The sequence below is a fragment of the Phoca vitulina genome, unplaced genomic scaffold (genome assembly GCF_004348235.1).
Source record: "Phoca vitulina isolate PV1807 unplaced genomic scaffold, GSC_HSeal_1.0 scaffold80, whole genome shotgun sequence".
In the NCBI taxonomy this organism is placed as follows: Eukaryota; Metazoa; Chordata; class Mammalia; order Carnivora; family Phocidae; genus Phoca; species Phoca vitulina.
Window position 1 is genome coordinate 5,971,518 of NW_022589783.1, and position 15,060 is coordinate 5,986,577.

At 57.5% G+C, this 15,060-nt stretch overlaps 1 protein-coding gene across 1 annotated transcript; it reads left to right on the forward strand.

The window, feature by feature from the left end:
• The first annotated feature begins 1,014 nt into the window (after positions 1–1,014).
• Positions 1,015–14,555, forward strand: IQCA1L (IQ motif containing with AAA domain 1 like). Its single transcript, XM_032394294.1, has 19 exons — positions 1,015–1,025; positions 1,645–1,972; positions 2,910–3,029; positions 3,345–3,530; positions 5,717–5,788; positions 7,298–7,506; positions 8,007–8,091; positions 8,537–8,665; positions 8,802–8,877; positions 9,356–9,462; positions 10,212–10,295; positions 10,408–10,466; positions 11,183–11,265; positions 11,393–11,500; positions 12,124–12,323; positions 12,756–12,842; positions 13,104–13,281; positions 13,655–13,893; positions 14,451–14,555. The coding sequence occupies exons 1-19, from the start codon at positions 1,015–1,017 to the stop codon at positions 14,553–14,555; spliced, it is 2,466 nt and encodes an 821-aa protein (XP_032250185.1).
• Positions 14,556–15,060: the final 505 nt, after the last annotated feature.

Here is a 15,060-nt window from a genome sequence, read left to right on the forward strand (position 1 = left end):
GAGACCTGGCCCCTGAGCCCTGGCTCTTCCCCACTCCCACTGAGTTTCATACCTTGCTATGGTGTGACTCAGAGACCCAAGTCAGATCGTGGAATTAGCATCTGCACTTTTGACAAGATCTCAGGTAATTTGCGTGCACACAAAAGCCACAGAACTCCTCATCTCTTGCTCCTCTTTGCTGCTCTCCCCTTTCTCTCCCTTTCCTTTGCTCTGTGCTTTATTTATTCATACGTTCCCAACTTAACACCAAATCAAGAAGGTCACCCTCAGCTGACCAGAGTCAGGGTGCTGTTGCTATGTTTTGTATTTTTCCAAAGAATAGTCTCCTGAGCCTGTTGCCCTGATGGCTACAGCCACAGAGGGCTCAGAACGAGCCCCAAAGGCCACTGGGTCCCCTCTGCTACTCTTTCTAATGTCATTCTTTACACAGGCACCGTTCGCATGAACCATGTGAAGTGCGATCAGACCCCAGGGAAACAGGCGAGCTTGTGCTCATCTCAAGGGGGAGTCATGACTTTGCCGCCTGAACCCCGACCTTCTGACCCCAACTCCAGTGCCCCTTCCCCCTACATCACACCTGCCTCCAGGACAGTCATCAGTAAGAGCCAAGGAGGCTGGCTCTGAGTGAAGGAGTATAGGGTTCCTCCCGCTGAGAAGTGCAGTTGGAAAAACGAATGCCTTTAGGACTAACCTTCACCCAGAGCCTCACTGCTCCCAGGGTGACTTCAAATAGTGACTCCTCTTTTATTTGATCCTCACAAGAAAAGCAGCCACGGCTGACCGCACACTCTGCCCTAGCCTTCCAAGGCTTGATACGGGAACATCCTCTGAGATAGGGGTCCCCAGTCCTGTACCTACTGCCCCCTCCCCTCACAGCCTTAGAACATTGAGACAATGGGCCAGAACTCTCAAAACTGGGCTGTTCTGGCTTTCCGGGCATGGAGTCGAGGTGAAGGCACAGCTTCTGTGGACTGCATGACCAACTCACAAAGGGAACTGTGAGAAGTGGGCACCATGTCTGAGGGGTGAGTGAGGAGCAGGAGTGGAGCCCCCAGGGCTGGGGCAGGTGGGTGAGGAGAAGGGGTGCCGGGGAGAGGGGTTTGTGTGCTGGGCCAGCCCTGGCTAGGCCCCAGACATTCACACAGCACCCCCTGGCTGTGCCGGTCTGCGGTCAGCTTTCCCTCTTCAGACTTTCCTTGAACTACTTATTCCAGAATCAGGGGAAGGGACCCTCCTCTATACTCATCCCTCACCCCCACTTCCCACTCACCCTTCTAGACGACTGCAGCATCCCTGGGCTGCACCCTCTCCCTGGAGGGACCGACCGCGGACTCCAAGAGACCTTTTCCTTACAGGGAGCCCCTGAGGGCCATGCCTATCCTTCACCTTCCTTGCTAATCCATCAGTGGCCTCCCTCCTCCCAGTGATCCCAATCTCCCACGTGCTGGAGGCCTGGACGTGTGTTCTCTTCACTACCACCTGACTCCCCCTCAGGACCCCTCCGGGCCATGAGTAACCTTAACTGCACACCTCTGGAACCCGGAGTTCACACTCCCCAAAAGGCTCAGCAGAGCCGGTCTTCCCCCCCCTCCCCCACTCCCCCGAGGCGCAGATCCGAGGCCTGCTGCCCCCTCTCCTCTCCAGAGCTTACCAGCGCCTCTGGGACTCCTCCCACGTGACCCTGCAAGAGCTGCTGGACCAGGAGCAGCCCCTGCTCGAACCCGTGCCCCCCAGGGAGCGGCAGTCGTTCCAGTACAGGCTCTCGTCGATCTACCTGCACTACCTGGGGCTGATGCGCCGGTTCCACACCCTCTACGACCAGATGGTGCAGCCGCAGAAGCGGCGGCTGCTGCGGCGGCTGCTGGACGGCGTGGCGGGCCGCGTGCTGGAGCTCAAGGACGACCTGGTGCGCGCCGACCTGAGCGAGTACCACTGCCTGGACCGCGTGCTGCAGGACCTCAAGCTCACCCCGGTGCGCGGGCCGCGCTGCGGAGCCACGCCCACTCCAGCGGAGGGGCGGGGCGGCCGGTAGCCTTGACCTCCCGCGGACACGGAGCCACGCCTCCACCACCTGGAGCGGGAGGGGGCGGAGACGCCTGACCTCCCAAGGACAGCCCTGGTGTTGGCACCTCTGCCAGGGAAGGGGAACGGGGCAGATCAGGGGATGGGGTTTGATCGGGAGAAGAGTTTCAGGAAGAGGGGGTGCATGCGAGTAGTTGGGGGATGGCGAGAGAGTCAGGCTGGAGGCTTCGCGGGGCTGGGAATACCCACCAACCGCAGGGGCTTGGCGAAGACAGTCCCCCAGAGGCCTGCTTCTCAAAGTGTGGTTCTTGGACCAAAAACATCAGCATCACCTAGGACTTTGTTAGAAATGCAGAATCTCGGACCACAGCTCAATCCCACTAACCCGCTTCTGCATTTTAACAAGCCTCTAGGGTGATGTGGATGCTCCAGTCTCCAGGCTGCCCCAAGGGCCTGGGCCACTGCTCCCCATCCGAAGCAGTCTCAAAGTTCCCAGACCCGCTGCATCAAACTCAGCTGTGGACTTGAAAAAACAAACTAACAAAAACAGATTCTCCAGGCCCTGCCACTCTGATGTGGTGGTCTGGGGAGGGCCTAGGAGTCTGCATTTTAAGAGCTTCCCAGTTGATTCTGATGCACAGTCAGGATTGGAACCACTGCCCATTACGTATCATGATCCTCCAGAATTCAACTCCGGTTACATGGTGGGGCAGGGACATAGAGGGATGAGCTTAAGGGGATCTGCCCGTAACCCATAAATCTCCCACCCCAGGGCTCTAGGATGAAGGAAACCATCACCAGGATCTGTGTAAGCAGCTAAAATGGTAGTATCAGCCAGATGGCCTGGATTTTGAGTCCTGACCCTCCTTACCCATATTGCCCCAAAGGCAGACCTGGAGGTTCCAATCCCCAAATACTTTCTGCTGGAGCAGTCCACCATTCTGAAGGAGCGAGGGCTGATGCTGGCAGAGATCTTGTCCAGAATGGAGCCGGTGACCTCTGAGCGGGTAAGTCAGGGACACACCCTCCCAGATTCCTCTCATACACCCCTCCCAGAACAGAGGTGCCATCTTCCAGGACAGAGAGGATTTGCCCTGCCCTATTCCCACCTCAGAGTGCTCTTTGGGCAATCCCTGGCCTGCTTCGAGGATGCTCTTGTGCTCCCTGAAACCTTCTGACACCGAGATAGAGGACAGGACTTGGGCGCTCCACTGGGAGGACCATGTCCCCAGCATGTTGTTTGGTGGATGGTCTCCCAGCTGCTAGCCTAGGTACAAGCCCTCTCTCATCTTCTCCTGCTCCTTTGCCCCTGCGGTGGCCAGGGTTTTCCAGAAATGCACCGGACCGAGGCCATAATCCTACTGCAAAGGGCTGAGCGGGCCAGGCAAGGCCGGCTCCGAGCCACCTTCATGCGAGAGATTCGGAAAGAGGAGGAGCGCGATAGGAAGATTCGAGAGGACAGTTGGCACAAGTTCAATCAGGACCAAGCAGCTATCACCATACAGAAGGTAACCCCCCAGAACCCAGGAGGAAGGTCAGGCTTGAGTCACCTCTTCCAAGAAGACTGCCTGGCTCAGCAATTGAGGACAGAGGTGCAGGTGCTTGGATTCTGTTGCCCCCATAACCAGATCCTAAACTGAGGACCTAATCAGTTAATAAGCTTGTATCTTGTGCTATATCTCATAAAAGCCCCAGAAACAGAAGGATCATTAAAATTAGAGGAGAAAGATCCATAATAAGGTAGCAGAACATAGTAGATGATCATTCCGGAAACTCATAAGACTGTTAAAGATGAGTCACTAAAATGGATCCTGAGACTCCTGGCAGCTGAGGTAAAAGGAATGGTGATGAATCAAACAGAGTTTGAGAACTGATGTGATCCAGATGTCCTCAAGGTCTGTGCCATCTGGGTCACCCATGGAAATAACAGAATCGCATCCCATCCACCCCACTGCAGAAAACCCAGCCCCATCCCTAGGTGTCCCGTCCCTGTGCCTTCTTACCATCCCGGTGGTCACCCCTCTCTTCTACTCTGGATGGCCATTCTGTACCTCTCAGCCCTTGCTGTCCCCCAGTGTGTGAGTGTGTGTGTGTGTGTGTGTGTGTGTGTCTTCTCTCATCACTGAGTCCTGCTGACTCAGGCTTACTCTGTTTGGTGCTGGTTACCAGCTTAAGGAGACTGGAGTGGCCCTAGGAAAATTCCAGTGCAGAAAGGGAACCCTTTGCTCCTGCAGCATCGTAGCTCCTGAGACCACTGCCCTGCCCCATCACAGCACGTCCCTTGCCACTTCTTCTTTCCAGAAGCAGGCCCAGAACTGCTGACATGGGGCTGGTCTTTCTGTCTCCAATGAACGTCTTCTCCCAGCTTCTCTCTCAAGCCCCAGTGCCTCGGGAACTGTCTGCTAGCCTGAGAGAGGAAACTGAGAACTCCTTTCCGCCAAAGCCCAGAAGCAAACCAACCAATTAACAAATAATAACTCAAGAAGATATATGCCCTCCAAATGGGATAGATTTTTAGACTTTTTTTAAAAGATTTTGTTTATTTATTTGAGAGAGAGAGAAAGAGCACAAGAACAGCAGAGGGAGAGGGAGAAGCAGGCTTCCCACTGAGCAGGGAGCCTGACATGGGGCTCGATCCCAGCACCCTGGGATCCTGACCTGAGCTGAAGGCAGACGCTTAACTGACTGAGCCACCCAGGAGCCCCTAGATTTTTAGATTTTTAATCAATGCACGGAGCATGCCTATCTGAGCCCCGTGCATCTGGCTGACTTATTAATGTCAGGCTGGCCCACGGATGAGGAGGAGGCCCTGCCCCCAGGGCTCACTAAAGCAAGCCCTTCGAGGAGGAAGGTCAGCCCCAAAGAGAGATCCCCACTTCTCCCCTGAAAGCTGAAGCAAGTCATTTTGTCCCTGTTGCCAGACACCGAGAATGTGGAAATACAGCCGACACAAGAGGCTGCTCTCTGAGGTTCTGTTATGGAACAAAAGCCACCTGGCCAGGCCCTGGCGCTGCCTCCCCTGCCCAGTGCCCCGCCCCCACCCCACTGGTACCGGGCTCTCCACGGGGCTGAGAGCGGCCAGAGGCCTGGGAGAAGAGCACTGGGCAAGGAGTCAGGAACCCTGGCCCTGTCTCAGCTCGGCCCAAATGGGCTCTTAGACCCAGGAGAGGCCATGTCCTATCTCCAGCCTCAGTTTCTTTGGGTCAAAACTGTAGGAATTCACCAGGGGAGCTCCACGGCCCTTACAGTACGGATGTCTATGTGCCCAGCAAGGCGGAGGGGGGATCAAGTGTGTATTCCAAATGCTGTGGGAATTTTGAGAAGTGAGAGTGGGAGTGCTTCTGGGAGAAGGTGGTATTTGAACTTGACCTCAAAAGAGACAGCAGATTAGATGGTGGGGATGAGAAGGAGGGAATTCCTAGGGGCCCCTGAGGGGGAAAGCCTTGGAGCTGGACCGCGTGGGTGCCTACCGGCCCTGCCCTGCCCTGGGCTGCTCCTGCTCAGGGTGTCGCTTGCCCACGAGCAGCCCTGGGAGGTGTCCTCCCGGCACTCCTCCCCCACGTCCCACCCCAAAGCTCCCCTATCCAGACCTTCCCTTGTGAGTGGCTGGTGCTTCTCCCTGGGGCTGATGGCACGAGCCGCACCCCTGCAGAAATGCAGTGTGGGGCATATCTGGGCCCATGTGTCCCCCCAGGTGTGGAAGGGTTACCTGCAGAGGAGACGTACTCAGCAAGACCGGCGAACGGAGATGGAGTTCATTGGCATGGTAAGCCCCTGCCTCGCTCCAGGCAGGGGCTCAGGCTGGGCTAGTGCATGGGGTCTCCTCCCCTCTTTTTTGTCCCTCTGAGCCCCCTGTACAGCTCCTCACTGCCCACGCCTCCCTCCACTCGGGACTGTGCTTGGCATGAGTGGAGGGATTCAGGCCTGGGGACCCTGGTTAAGGGATCCTTCAGGGTTCGAGAAAGAGCGAGAAGGACCAGAAAACTACCACCAAGCCCCGTCCCTTTCTACCCCTCCCTCTCTAAAACCTTTGGAAGGATCTCCCATGTGGGGCAGGATGAGGGATTGTAGCCCAGAGCATCCTGGACCTCATGTTCATGACGCTGGTCGGAAGGAGAGGCTGAGTGGGTGCACCCAGCAGAGGGAGGAGGCCACAAGGCTAGTGGGGAACCCCCCCTCCAGGGCTCTTACAGCCTCTGGGAGAACCACGGGGGCCAGGGTGAGTGGGGGCATACCCTTTCACAGCAGAGTGTTTCAGGCCACAGTCTCCCCACCTTCTCTGAGGGGCCCAGACTGGCTTCTCCTCTGCAATGCAGGGAGTCTAGCTGAGTGTTACCTGGGTCCATGAGCACGAGTGTGCAGCTAGGGGAGCGTGGGTGGTAGGAGGGGCAGGCCCCCAGTGCTTGTGCGGGCAGGCTAAACGGGCCCCACTCCCTGAGTAACACCTGTCCGCTACTCTCGGCTGGATCTTACTTCCGGCTAGTCTCTGCTGACTTCAGCCATGGTGGTGGTGAGGGGTGTGATCCCTGAGAAGGAGCCCTGCAGTGGGCAGAGCCTGTGAAGGCCTCCTGATAAAGGGAGTTGCGGAGAGGCTGGGCTGGGGCACCAAAGGGATCAGAGACAAGGGCCGGGTGGCTATTCTAGGAGGCTTGGGGGCTTCAGAAGGAAGGAAGGATCAGGGGGCATGATGCGAGTGGAGGTCAGACTTGGGGGCCTGGAGAGCTGGATCCCCAGGAGGCAAGAGCAGGCAGAGGGAGGCCAGGGTCGGGCCTTGGGGGGAGGTGGGGGGGCATGGCATGGTGGTGGGTGAGGAATGAGCCTGGCCGCCCGGGCCCATCAACAGTGTGAGCTCAGCGTTTTCAGTAATTGTCTCTGCGCAGAGTGATATTTAAAATACATTTGGGAGCCAATGAGGCGGGAAAGTGGCTGCGAGAGCGGCTGCCAGCACGGGCCGCTGGGGCGGGGGTGTGCGTGGGGGCTGGGGCCAGAGGCTCACAGGGGAGGGTGTGCTGGGGGAACGGGCAGGGGGGCCAGCCCAGATGCATCTAGCAAACTCATTATCAGAGTAATTTACGCAGGCGAGTTTTGGCTCCAAACACGATTTCTCCCGACGCAGGCATGCCCGTTGTTCCGTGTGGGTGTGTATGCAGGGCCTTGCGTGTGCGAGTGTGCTGGGGAAGCAGGGGGCAGGTGTGTGTGCCTGAGGTCAGGGGCTGCGCCCTCCCCACTCCCACTCCCACTCCCGACTGCCTGCGCCTCTTCTCCACTTCGCCAGCTCCCCTCGCCACCCAACCAGGTGGGGAATGTAGGTGTCGTGTATCAAGCCGGCTTCGGGGAGGATATCCGGAGGATCCGCCAGATAGAGAAGGAGGAGGAGTTCCAGTTGGCGATGGTGAAGACTCATGACTCTCTCAAAGAGACAGAGGGGCCCGACATGAAGGAGAAATTGAAGGAGCAGATCCGACAGTGGTTTATTGAGTGCCAGTCAGTGTCTCCAGCCTCAGCTCACCCAACCTTCAACCCCTCTTTCCCTCCTCACCACCGTGTCCCCACATCTGTTCTGTTCTCTAGTCCAGACTGGGCCCTTTTCTCCATCCACTCCCATCCTCCTTCCCTCACTGCTCACACCCTGACTTAAACCCGGGGCCCCCAACTATCTCTGCACATGACTTCTCATTTCCCTGGATGGAAGAGAAAACGCCAAAACTGGATGAGGAAAGCATCCATGGATGCCCCCTGAGGAGTCTCTCCTTTCTAATCTGTAACTCTCTGCTCCTTCCCTCTTGTCCTCTATCCCCCTAGTCCTTTTTCTTTCTTCATCCTTCCCTCTATTTAACTATCCATCCATTCACCCACTCTTCTACCCCATCCATCCATCCATCCACACATCCATCCATCCATCCACCCATCCAACCACCCATCCACCCTTCCATCTGTCCATCCACCCATTTGTTCATCTCTCTGACCATTTTATGTTTACTTAGTGCCCTTACTGGCCGATTCCCTGATTATCCAGATGAGTCTGTAGGTGGATCCTACCTGATCTTTGCAGACAAGACTCCAGAACAGGTACCCTATAGGTGGAGACAGGAGACTTTCTGTGGTAGGTGGGGTCTGAGGTTACAGACAGTCCTGAGTGTAAACTGAGGGTGGCAGTAGGGTTGGGGGGAAAGGTCAGTCTCAGCGGAGGCAGATGTGTTGGAGGAAATATATGTAGCTAGCAAGACTGCATGGGGGGGTAGGGAGTGCTTGTGTCTGGAGAAGACATCTTTGGCCAGGGAGAGACAGCATGTCTGGTGAGTCTCTTTGTGACTTCAGATCCCCATGGGCCAAGAAAGAGCAGCAGCTCTGATCGGATCACCTCTTTCTTCTTGGACCCCAGTGAGGTCTCTGGACTCTTGACTATCTGGACCCTATGAGTGACCCCAGTCCACCCCCATCTCAGGCCTGGGTTCTTTTGCTCCTATAGAATCCCATTGGTCTTCTCTGAAATGTCTTCCATCATTGGTCACAGGTAAAAATGGAACTGGAGGCACAGATCCAGGAGAGCAAAAAAAAGGACCAAGAGAAAAACAAAGAAAAAGAAAAGGAGAAAAAAGAGAGGAAGCAGAAGAAAGGGAAGAAAGAAAAGACCAGGAAGGGGGTAAACACCCACTTGGTGTGGGCCAAGTGGGCAGGGGGAACAGAGTCTGAGGAGATTCCAGGTGGGAGGCTGGTCTGAGGAGAGTAAGGGTCAGAGACCATGAGGGGGTCGAGATCAAAGGATGTTTCTATTCTAGGAAGCAGACACAATGCTGAAAGTGTGGCCATCCAAATTTATACCTGTGATTAATGCCGGACATGAGGAGTACATAAGTAAGGCGGGAGGGGGCTGGGGAAGACTGTCCAGGCCTTGTGAGGGCCTTAGGGTGACCCTGGGTCCTGGGGAAAGTGGACACATGCTCTGTGGATAGTGAGGTGGCAGTGTGGGTGTGTGGATGTGTAGGCCAAGGGGAGAATGCCAAAGGGGACAGAAGTGTGGAGTGCGATTCCCTGGGTGGGGGGAGTTATGCCTTTGATCTGAATCCTGCGGATTTGGCTTTGGGGTCAGGCCTTTGTGGTCTGGGTAGAAGCAGGGCCAGACAGCCCTGTGAGGATGGAGGTACCAGTGTGGGTCAGGTTCCTGGTCCATGTATGCGTGTGTGTGAGACAGACAGACAGACAGACAGGTGCAAAGAGACAGAGCAAGAGAGAGGTGGACCAGGCTGGGTCAGGTTCCCGGCCGAGTGTGTGTGAGTATGTGGGTGCCCTGGGACCCTGAACTTCATTCCTCTGTCCGTCTCTCCATGGTTAGACCTGTGGAGGAACCAGTATGAGAGTATATACCCGAAACAGAGTTTTGACCCCGAGACGCTCCGGATGGAGAAGAGGAAGGAAGTAGAGCAGGAGATCCGGATACAGGTGAGTGAGCTGGCTCAGGGCCCCCTGGCGGCCCTCCCCCGCCCCCTCCCTGGACCTCCCCTGCTTCGGGCTCTTCCCCTCGAGCCCCTGGACTGCCTCTCTTCTGTAGCAGCCTCTCTGTGCTGCCTTTTCTGTGTCATTCTAGCTCCACCTTGGTCCATCTCGGTCCCCATCATCCTCTGCGCCTCTCTGGTCCCTCTCTCCCTGGGGTGTGGAGGGGCTCTGAGCCAGGGTCATGCCCACCGTCATGCCCATCCACCCTGCAAGAGCTGCCGCCGTGTGGCTGCAGGGTGTACCTTGGGAGCCTTAGATCATGTGACCTCTCCAACACCCCGAGGTGGGCGCCATGATTGGGGGGCAACAGGCTGATACGTCCTGCAACTGCTCATGTCACACAGGTTTTAAAGGGTGGGTCTGGGGCTTGAACTGAAAGCCAACTGACTCCATCCTGGAGCTTCTCCCCACATTGATGCCAGGCGAGGGCTAGGCTCCTGCATGAGCAGGATATGGATTAGCATTGGGTGTGGACTGGTACAGGGACAGGGGCAGGGGGAGAAGGGCAAAGCCTGCAGGTCCCAGAAGGGTGTGTAGGAAGGTTGTTGGTGGGCACCCCTGCTGCCTTCCCTGGGCTTGTCTCACTCTTCTCTGAGGCTGCTCTCCTCCTGTCCACCCCTGTCCCAGTCCTCACCCCTCCCTCCTGTCCTCTCCAGCCGCCGGCTGCCCCACCGAACTCCCTGCTGTCCCCCCAGGTGGATGAGCTGATGCGTCAAGAGCTGAAGACCCTGCGCCTGGCCGTGGACAGGGAGGAGGGGAGACCCTTGAAGCATCCGAAGGCAAGATGAGGGGTGAAGGCTGGGACGCAGACGTGCACACGGCGGGGGGGAGGGGGGCGGGGGGGGGGGCAAGGACCAGAGGACAACTGCCTGTGTGCTTGTTTCCAACCAGAAAAAGACTGGGAAGAAAGCTGGGAAGAAGAAGAAGGAAAAAGATCTGACCCCAAACAGGTAGCAGACCCTTTACCTTATCGTGGGTGGTGAGCAAACCCTGGCCCAGGACCGATCTGACTTCTGGTCCTGGTTCTGTTGCTGTGTGGCCTGGAGAAAGTCACTTAACCTCTCTGACTCCCTGTCCTCGTTAACCAAGTACCCACCCTGCCAAATGCACAAGATAGCTGTGAGGATCAAATAGAAGCATGAGAAAATGCTTTGAAAATGATGGTGCAGAGGAAGATGCGAGTGGAGGATTGTCCTCAGTGCTCCCTCCTTCCTGTTCCCCCCTCCAGCCTTTTGCCTTAATCAGCTCTGTCCCTACCAAAGCCATCTCCCCCTGGATGCCACTCTGGGGCCTTGAGGAACTTGCCAGTGGTCCCTGTCTAGTCACTTCTTTGGTGAAGTGAGTCTCGAGCACGCTGATGTCAGCTGCTTCCAGGAGTGTGTACACGAAATGTGATTTCTAGAAAGAGGGGGCTATGTCACCCAAATGACTGGGTTTCTGATGGTGAAACTTTGGGCCATGTGCAGACTGACGGAGGGAGGGTCAGAGGGCGCTGCTGCTTCTCACACCCCACTCAGCCCACAGAGCACCCACTGCCGGGCCTTCTGGTGCTGGCCGTCCGGTGGCACTATGGGTATTTCCGAACTCAAGCCCGTAGCATCATGCCACTCATCTCTGCCTCCACTTCCCTTCGTCCTTGGGGCCCCCTCCGTGCTGTCCTCTGCAGGTCCGTGGACTCTCTGTTTGAAGAGCTCGTGGTCTTTGGCTTTCTAAGGAAGAGCGAGACAGTGGCCTTGAAAGATTACATCGGTGAGACCCCCTCCCCAGCGCCTGCTCCCTCTGCAGTGGCTGGCTTCCGCCCTCTGCAGTGAGCCCTCTCCTCGAGTGGCTCTCTCTTGGCCCCGCCCCAGTGGGTGCCACTCACCTGTCCCCCCAGGTGACTACCTCTATCTCGGATCCATTCTGAACCTGGCAAACAAGTTGCCTATGCCTTCCCTGTTTGACATACGACAGAATGTGGCCTTGTATGGGGTCCTTCGGCTTGGTGAGATGCCCTGGGGAGCGGGGAGAGCCACTCTGGCCGGTGGCTCTTGGGGGAGCCGGGGTGCGTGTCAGGGTGGCTGAGGTGGACATGTCCCCTGTGCCATGGATCCATGCTGGACTCCTCCTGCCTTCCCCAGGCCCTGCTGGAGGTCACACCCAGATTGGGCCACCCCAGAAGTCATATGAACTCTTGACCTACCGAGGAGTCCACTTTTCCGGCCCCTCACCCAACCCCAAGTGATATCCCATAGTCTGTCCCCATCCTGGAAGACCAGGATCTTTCTGAAGTGGTTGGTCATAGGTCCTTTAATTCTACCCCTTCATGATCCAGAAGTGGAAAGAGATGGTACAGAAAACCAAAGGGGCATTGGAAGGGGATAGAAGGCTCCCTCCCGCATCTAGCTCTTTATAATCGTACCTGGGGAGCCGATGGAAGTCCTCTGGGCGGCCTCTCTCAGCGTGCCTGCCTAGGGGATAGCTCACACACTGGGGGACGGCAGCGCGGCTGGGGTCTGAACTTCATCCCACCCAACCCTGGGCCTCTGGCCTCACCTTGCACAGTGGCTTCCACCCCGGTCCCTTACCGGCCTACTGCCTGCCTCTGGCCCCTGTTTCCTCTCTCAGGCTCCCCAGATATACACTCCATGGCTCCCCTCATCCGCTCCATCCTCCTGGTGGGCCCCTCTGGCATGGGGAAGAAGATGCTGGTCAAGGCCGTGTGCACAGAAACTGGTGCCAACCTGTTTGACCTGTCACCTGGCAACCTGCAGGGCAAATATCCTGGCAAGATGGGGGTGCAGATGATAGTTCATATCGTCTTTAAGGTCTGAGTCCCCCGACTTTGGCATTTCTAGTGCTCAGGCGGTGTCCACAGAGCAGGGTGGGCTTTATGCTTAGGAGGTCACCCATCTGCCTATTTGGTGTGATTTCAGGAGCTGGTGAGGTCTCCCTACCAACCCCTGCTAGGAGCTTGTGGATTCCTGAAGCCCTGGGGATGGGGGAGGTTGGGGGGAAGTGGGGAGCAGAGCAGTTTCTTTCATGGTAGAGCTGAGGCTTAATATGCAGCCTCCCCACTCAGGGAGGGCAGAGATTCTGTTCCCACGGAGGTGTGGTGGAGGGCCAGCAGGCTGAGAGGTGGGACGGGCCGCACGTGGGAAATGGGGGCCGAGCTCCAAGGCCAGCCCTTGGACCAGACGGGGAGGTGACCCTTGCCCAGGGACATCTGACGCCAGGTTTTTATTCTCTGACCTGTCCAGGTGGCTCGACTCTTACAGCCCTCTGTGATCTGGATTGGGAATGCCGAGAAGAATTTCTATAAGAGGGTCCCAAAAGAAGAGAAGGAGGTATGGGGACCTGGGTAGCAGCATGAGCCATGGGCAAGGCCGGCTTGGGCTTGTTTAAGTCAACTCCAAACCTCATCTGCCGTGGGGCCTTGGACAAGTTCCCTGTCCTCCTGATGCCTTTTCCTTATCCTGGAAGCAGGACTGGCCTCCTGCCTGTGTCGCCCCCAGTGTCCACGTGAGGCTGAGTGTGGGCAAGTGCTCCGAGAGAACTCAGAAGCCCACAGAAGTCACATGTCTCTCCCCCCCATCTCCCCAGAGCAGATGGACCCAAAGCGAATAAAGAAGGATCTCACCAAGGCCCTGCGACTGCTGGGCCCAGGCGACCGTGTGATGCTGATAGGGACAACTGACCAGCCGCATCTGGCAGAGATGAAGGGGCTTTGCCGGACCTACGAACGGATCCTCTACATGCCGCGGCCTGATTACGCTTGTCGCTACGGTGAGGCCCTGTGACGTGAGGGCCTCGGGGCCAAGGGATCCAGGGACCACCCCTGCCAGAGCGTCCTCACCCTTCTTCCCCTCCCCACTCTGCTCCGAGACCATGCCTCCATGGCAGGAAAGGGCAGCTAGACAAGCAGCCCGGTGGCCTGGGTCCTGGCCTGGCTCCATGGACACGGGCAGGCCACGTAAGTCCTCCGAGTGTCACTTCCTCGTGTTCAGTGGACAGGATGATGCTCATCTTCCTGGGAGGGGAGGCACTGATGTGCACAGAGCCGCTCTCCAGAAGCACAGACCTCATTTCAGATAGAGGTGGTTGCTTCTCCCTCACTGCTTGCTTCTCCCTGCCCTGTGTCCTTCCCCAACACCTGCAGTGCTCTGGAGGCAGATGATAGAGGCCCAAGGAGTCCAGGTGACCCAGAACCTAGACATCAGTGCCCTGGCCAAGGTGTCCGATGGCTACACACCCGGTCACATTCTCCAAGCCATCCACTCAGTGCTGACCGAGCGGCGGGTCCTGCAGCTGTCCAAGCGGCCCCTGGTGGCCTCAGAGTTCCTGGGGCATCTGGCCAAGCTGGAGCCGGTGTACCGGGAGGAGGAGGAGTCCCTGAAGGTGAGGCTTCGGGGGTGGGCAGAGCGGGGAGGCCAGGAGGGAGGGTAACGGGCCAGCACTAACCAGGGAGTCAGCCCTCTGAAGCCCCCCTTAGACCCCTCCCTCTGCTCCCCCATGGAGTTTAGCTGGGAAGGGGACAGGAAATCACAGGGAAGGACATGTGGGCAGGACCAGCTTACCTGGTGTCCTCAAGGGCCGGAGCCCGAAAGTGCCACCTGGGTATTAAGAGCCCGTGGTTGGTCCTGGCACCAGCGGACACCCACTTTCCCCACCTCAGTCGCTGCCCACCAGTGCCCCATGTGTGGCAGGATGGCCATGGAGAGAGGGCTTGCCCCCGACCATGGCTGACCCCGTGGCCTGGAGTATTTGGTGGAGAGCAAGGGAAACCGAGACTCTAGCAGGACGCCTGAGCCGGGGAAGAGAGGATGAGCCGGGGAAGAGAGGAGAACCGGCTGCTGCCGCCGAGGGCACATCTGTGGGAAGGGGAGGGCAAGGTCGGGAGGCAGAAGCCGGGGGTAGAGCCAATGCACTCCCGCCTCCCCCCCTCTTCCCACCAGGACTGGTACTTCAAGACTCCACTGGGCAAGAGGAGGCTAAAACTCATCAAGGACCAGGACGCTGAGGAAGCCAAGCTGGCGAAGGAGAAGAAGAAAAGGAAGTGATGGTTGAGGCCAGGGTGCCCGAGGTTGGCAGGGGGACTGGGCGGCTCCCAGCCGTGGAGGGCCTGCGGCAGAGGCATAAACGGCCACGCAGCTCGGGGAGCAGCTCTCTCTGTCCATCTCCGTGCTTCCCGCCCCTGCTCTGCGCCCCCTGCCTGTGCCCAGCCTCCCCCTCTCGCCCCACCCCTGCTGGCCCTCCGTCCTCACCCACTCACAGCCTTCACCCTCAGGCCCCAGAGCCCTGTCCTCTGACCCTCACCCATGTCTTCATCTCCTGTTGGTTCCTGTCCTGGCTCCCCAGCTCTCTTCCTCCTTGGGGTTTTTAAGAGAGAAAAAAAATAGGAGAAGAAAGAAGGAAAAAGAGAAAGGAAAAGGAAGGTCTACAGTAAGTCTGGAAAAAGAAAAAAAACAAGTTTGGAAGTCAGCAGCCCCCGGTGTTAGCCCCACCTCGGTGGGAACTCCCTGTGTGATCTTGCACAGACCTTTCCTGTCTCCGGGCCTCAGTTTC

Coding starts and splice junctions, on each gene's coding strand:
- IQCA1L (XM_032394294.1), top strand. Junction 1,973..2,909: donor AGGACCTCAAGCTCACCCCG/GTGCGCGGGCCG, acceptor ATTGCCCCAAAG/GCAGACCTGGAGGTTCCAAT. Junction 9,463..10,211: donor AGCAGGAGATCCGGATACAG/GTGAGTGAGCTG, acceptor CTGTCCCCCCAG/GTGGATGAGCTGATGCGTCA.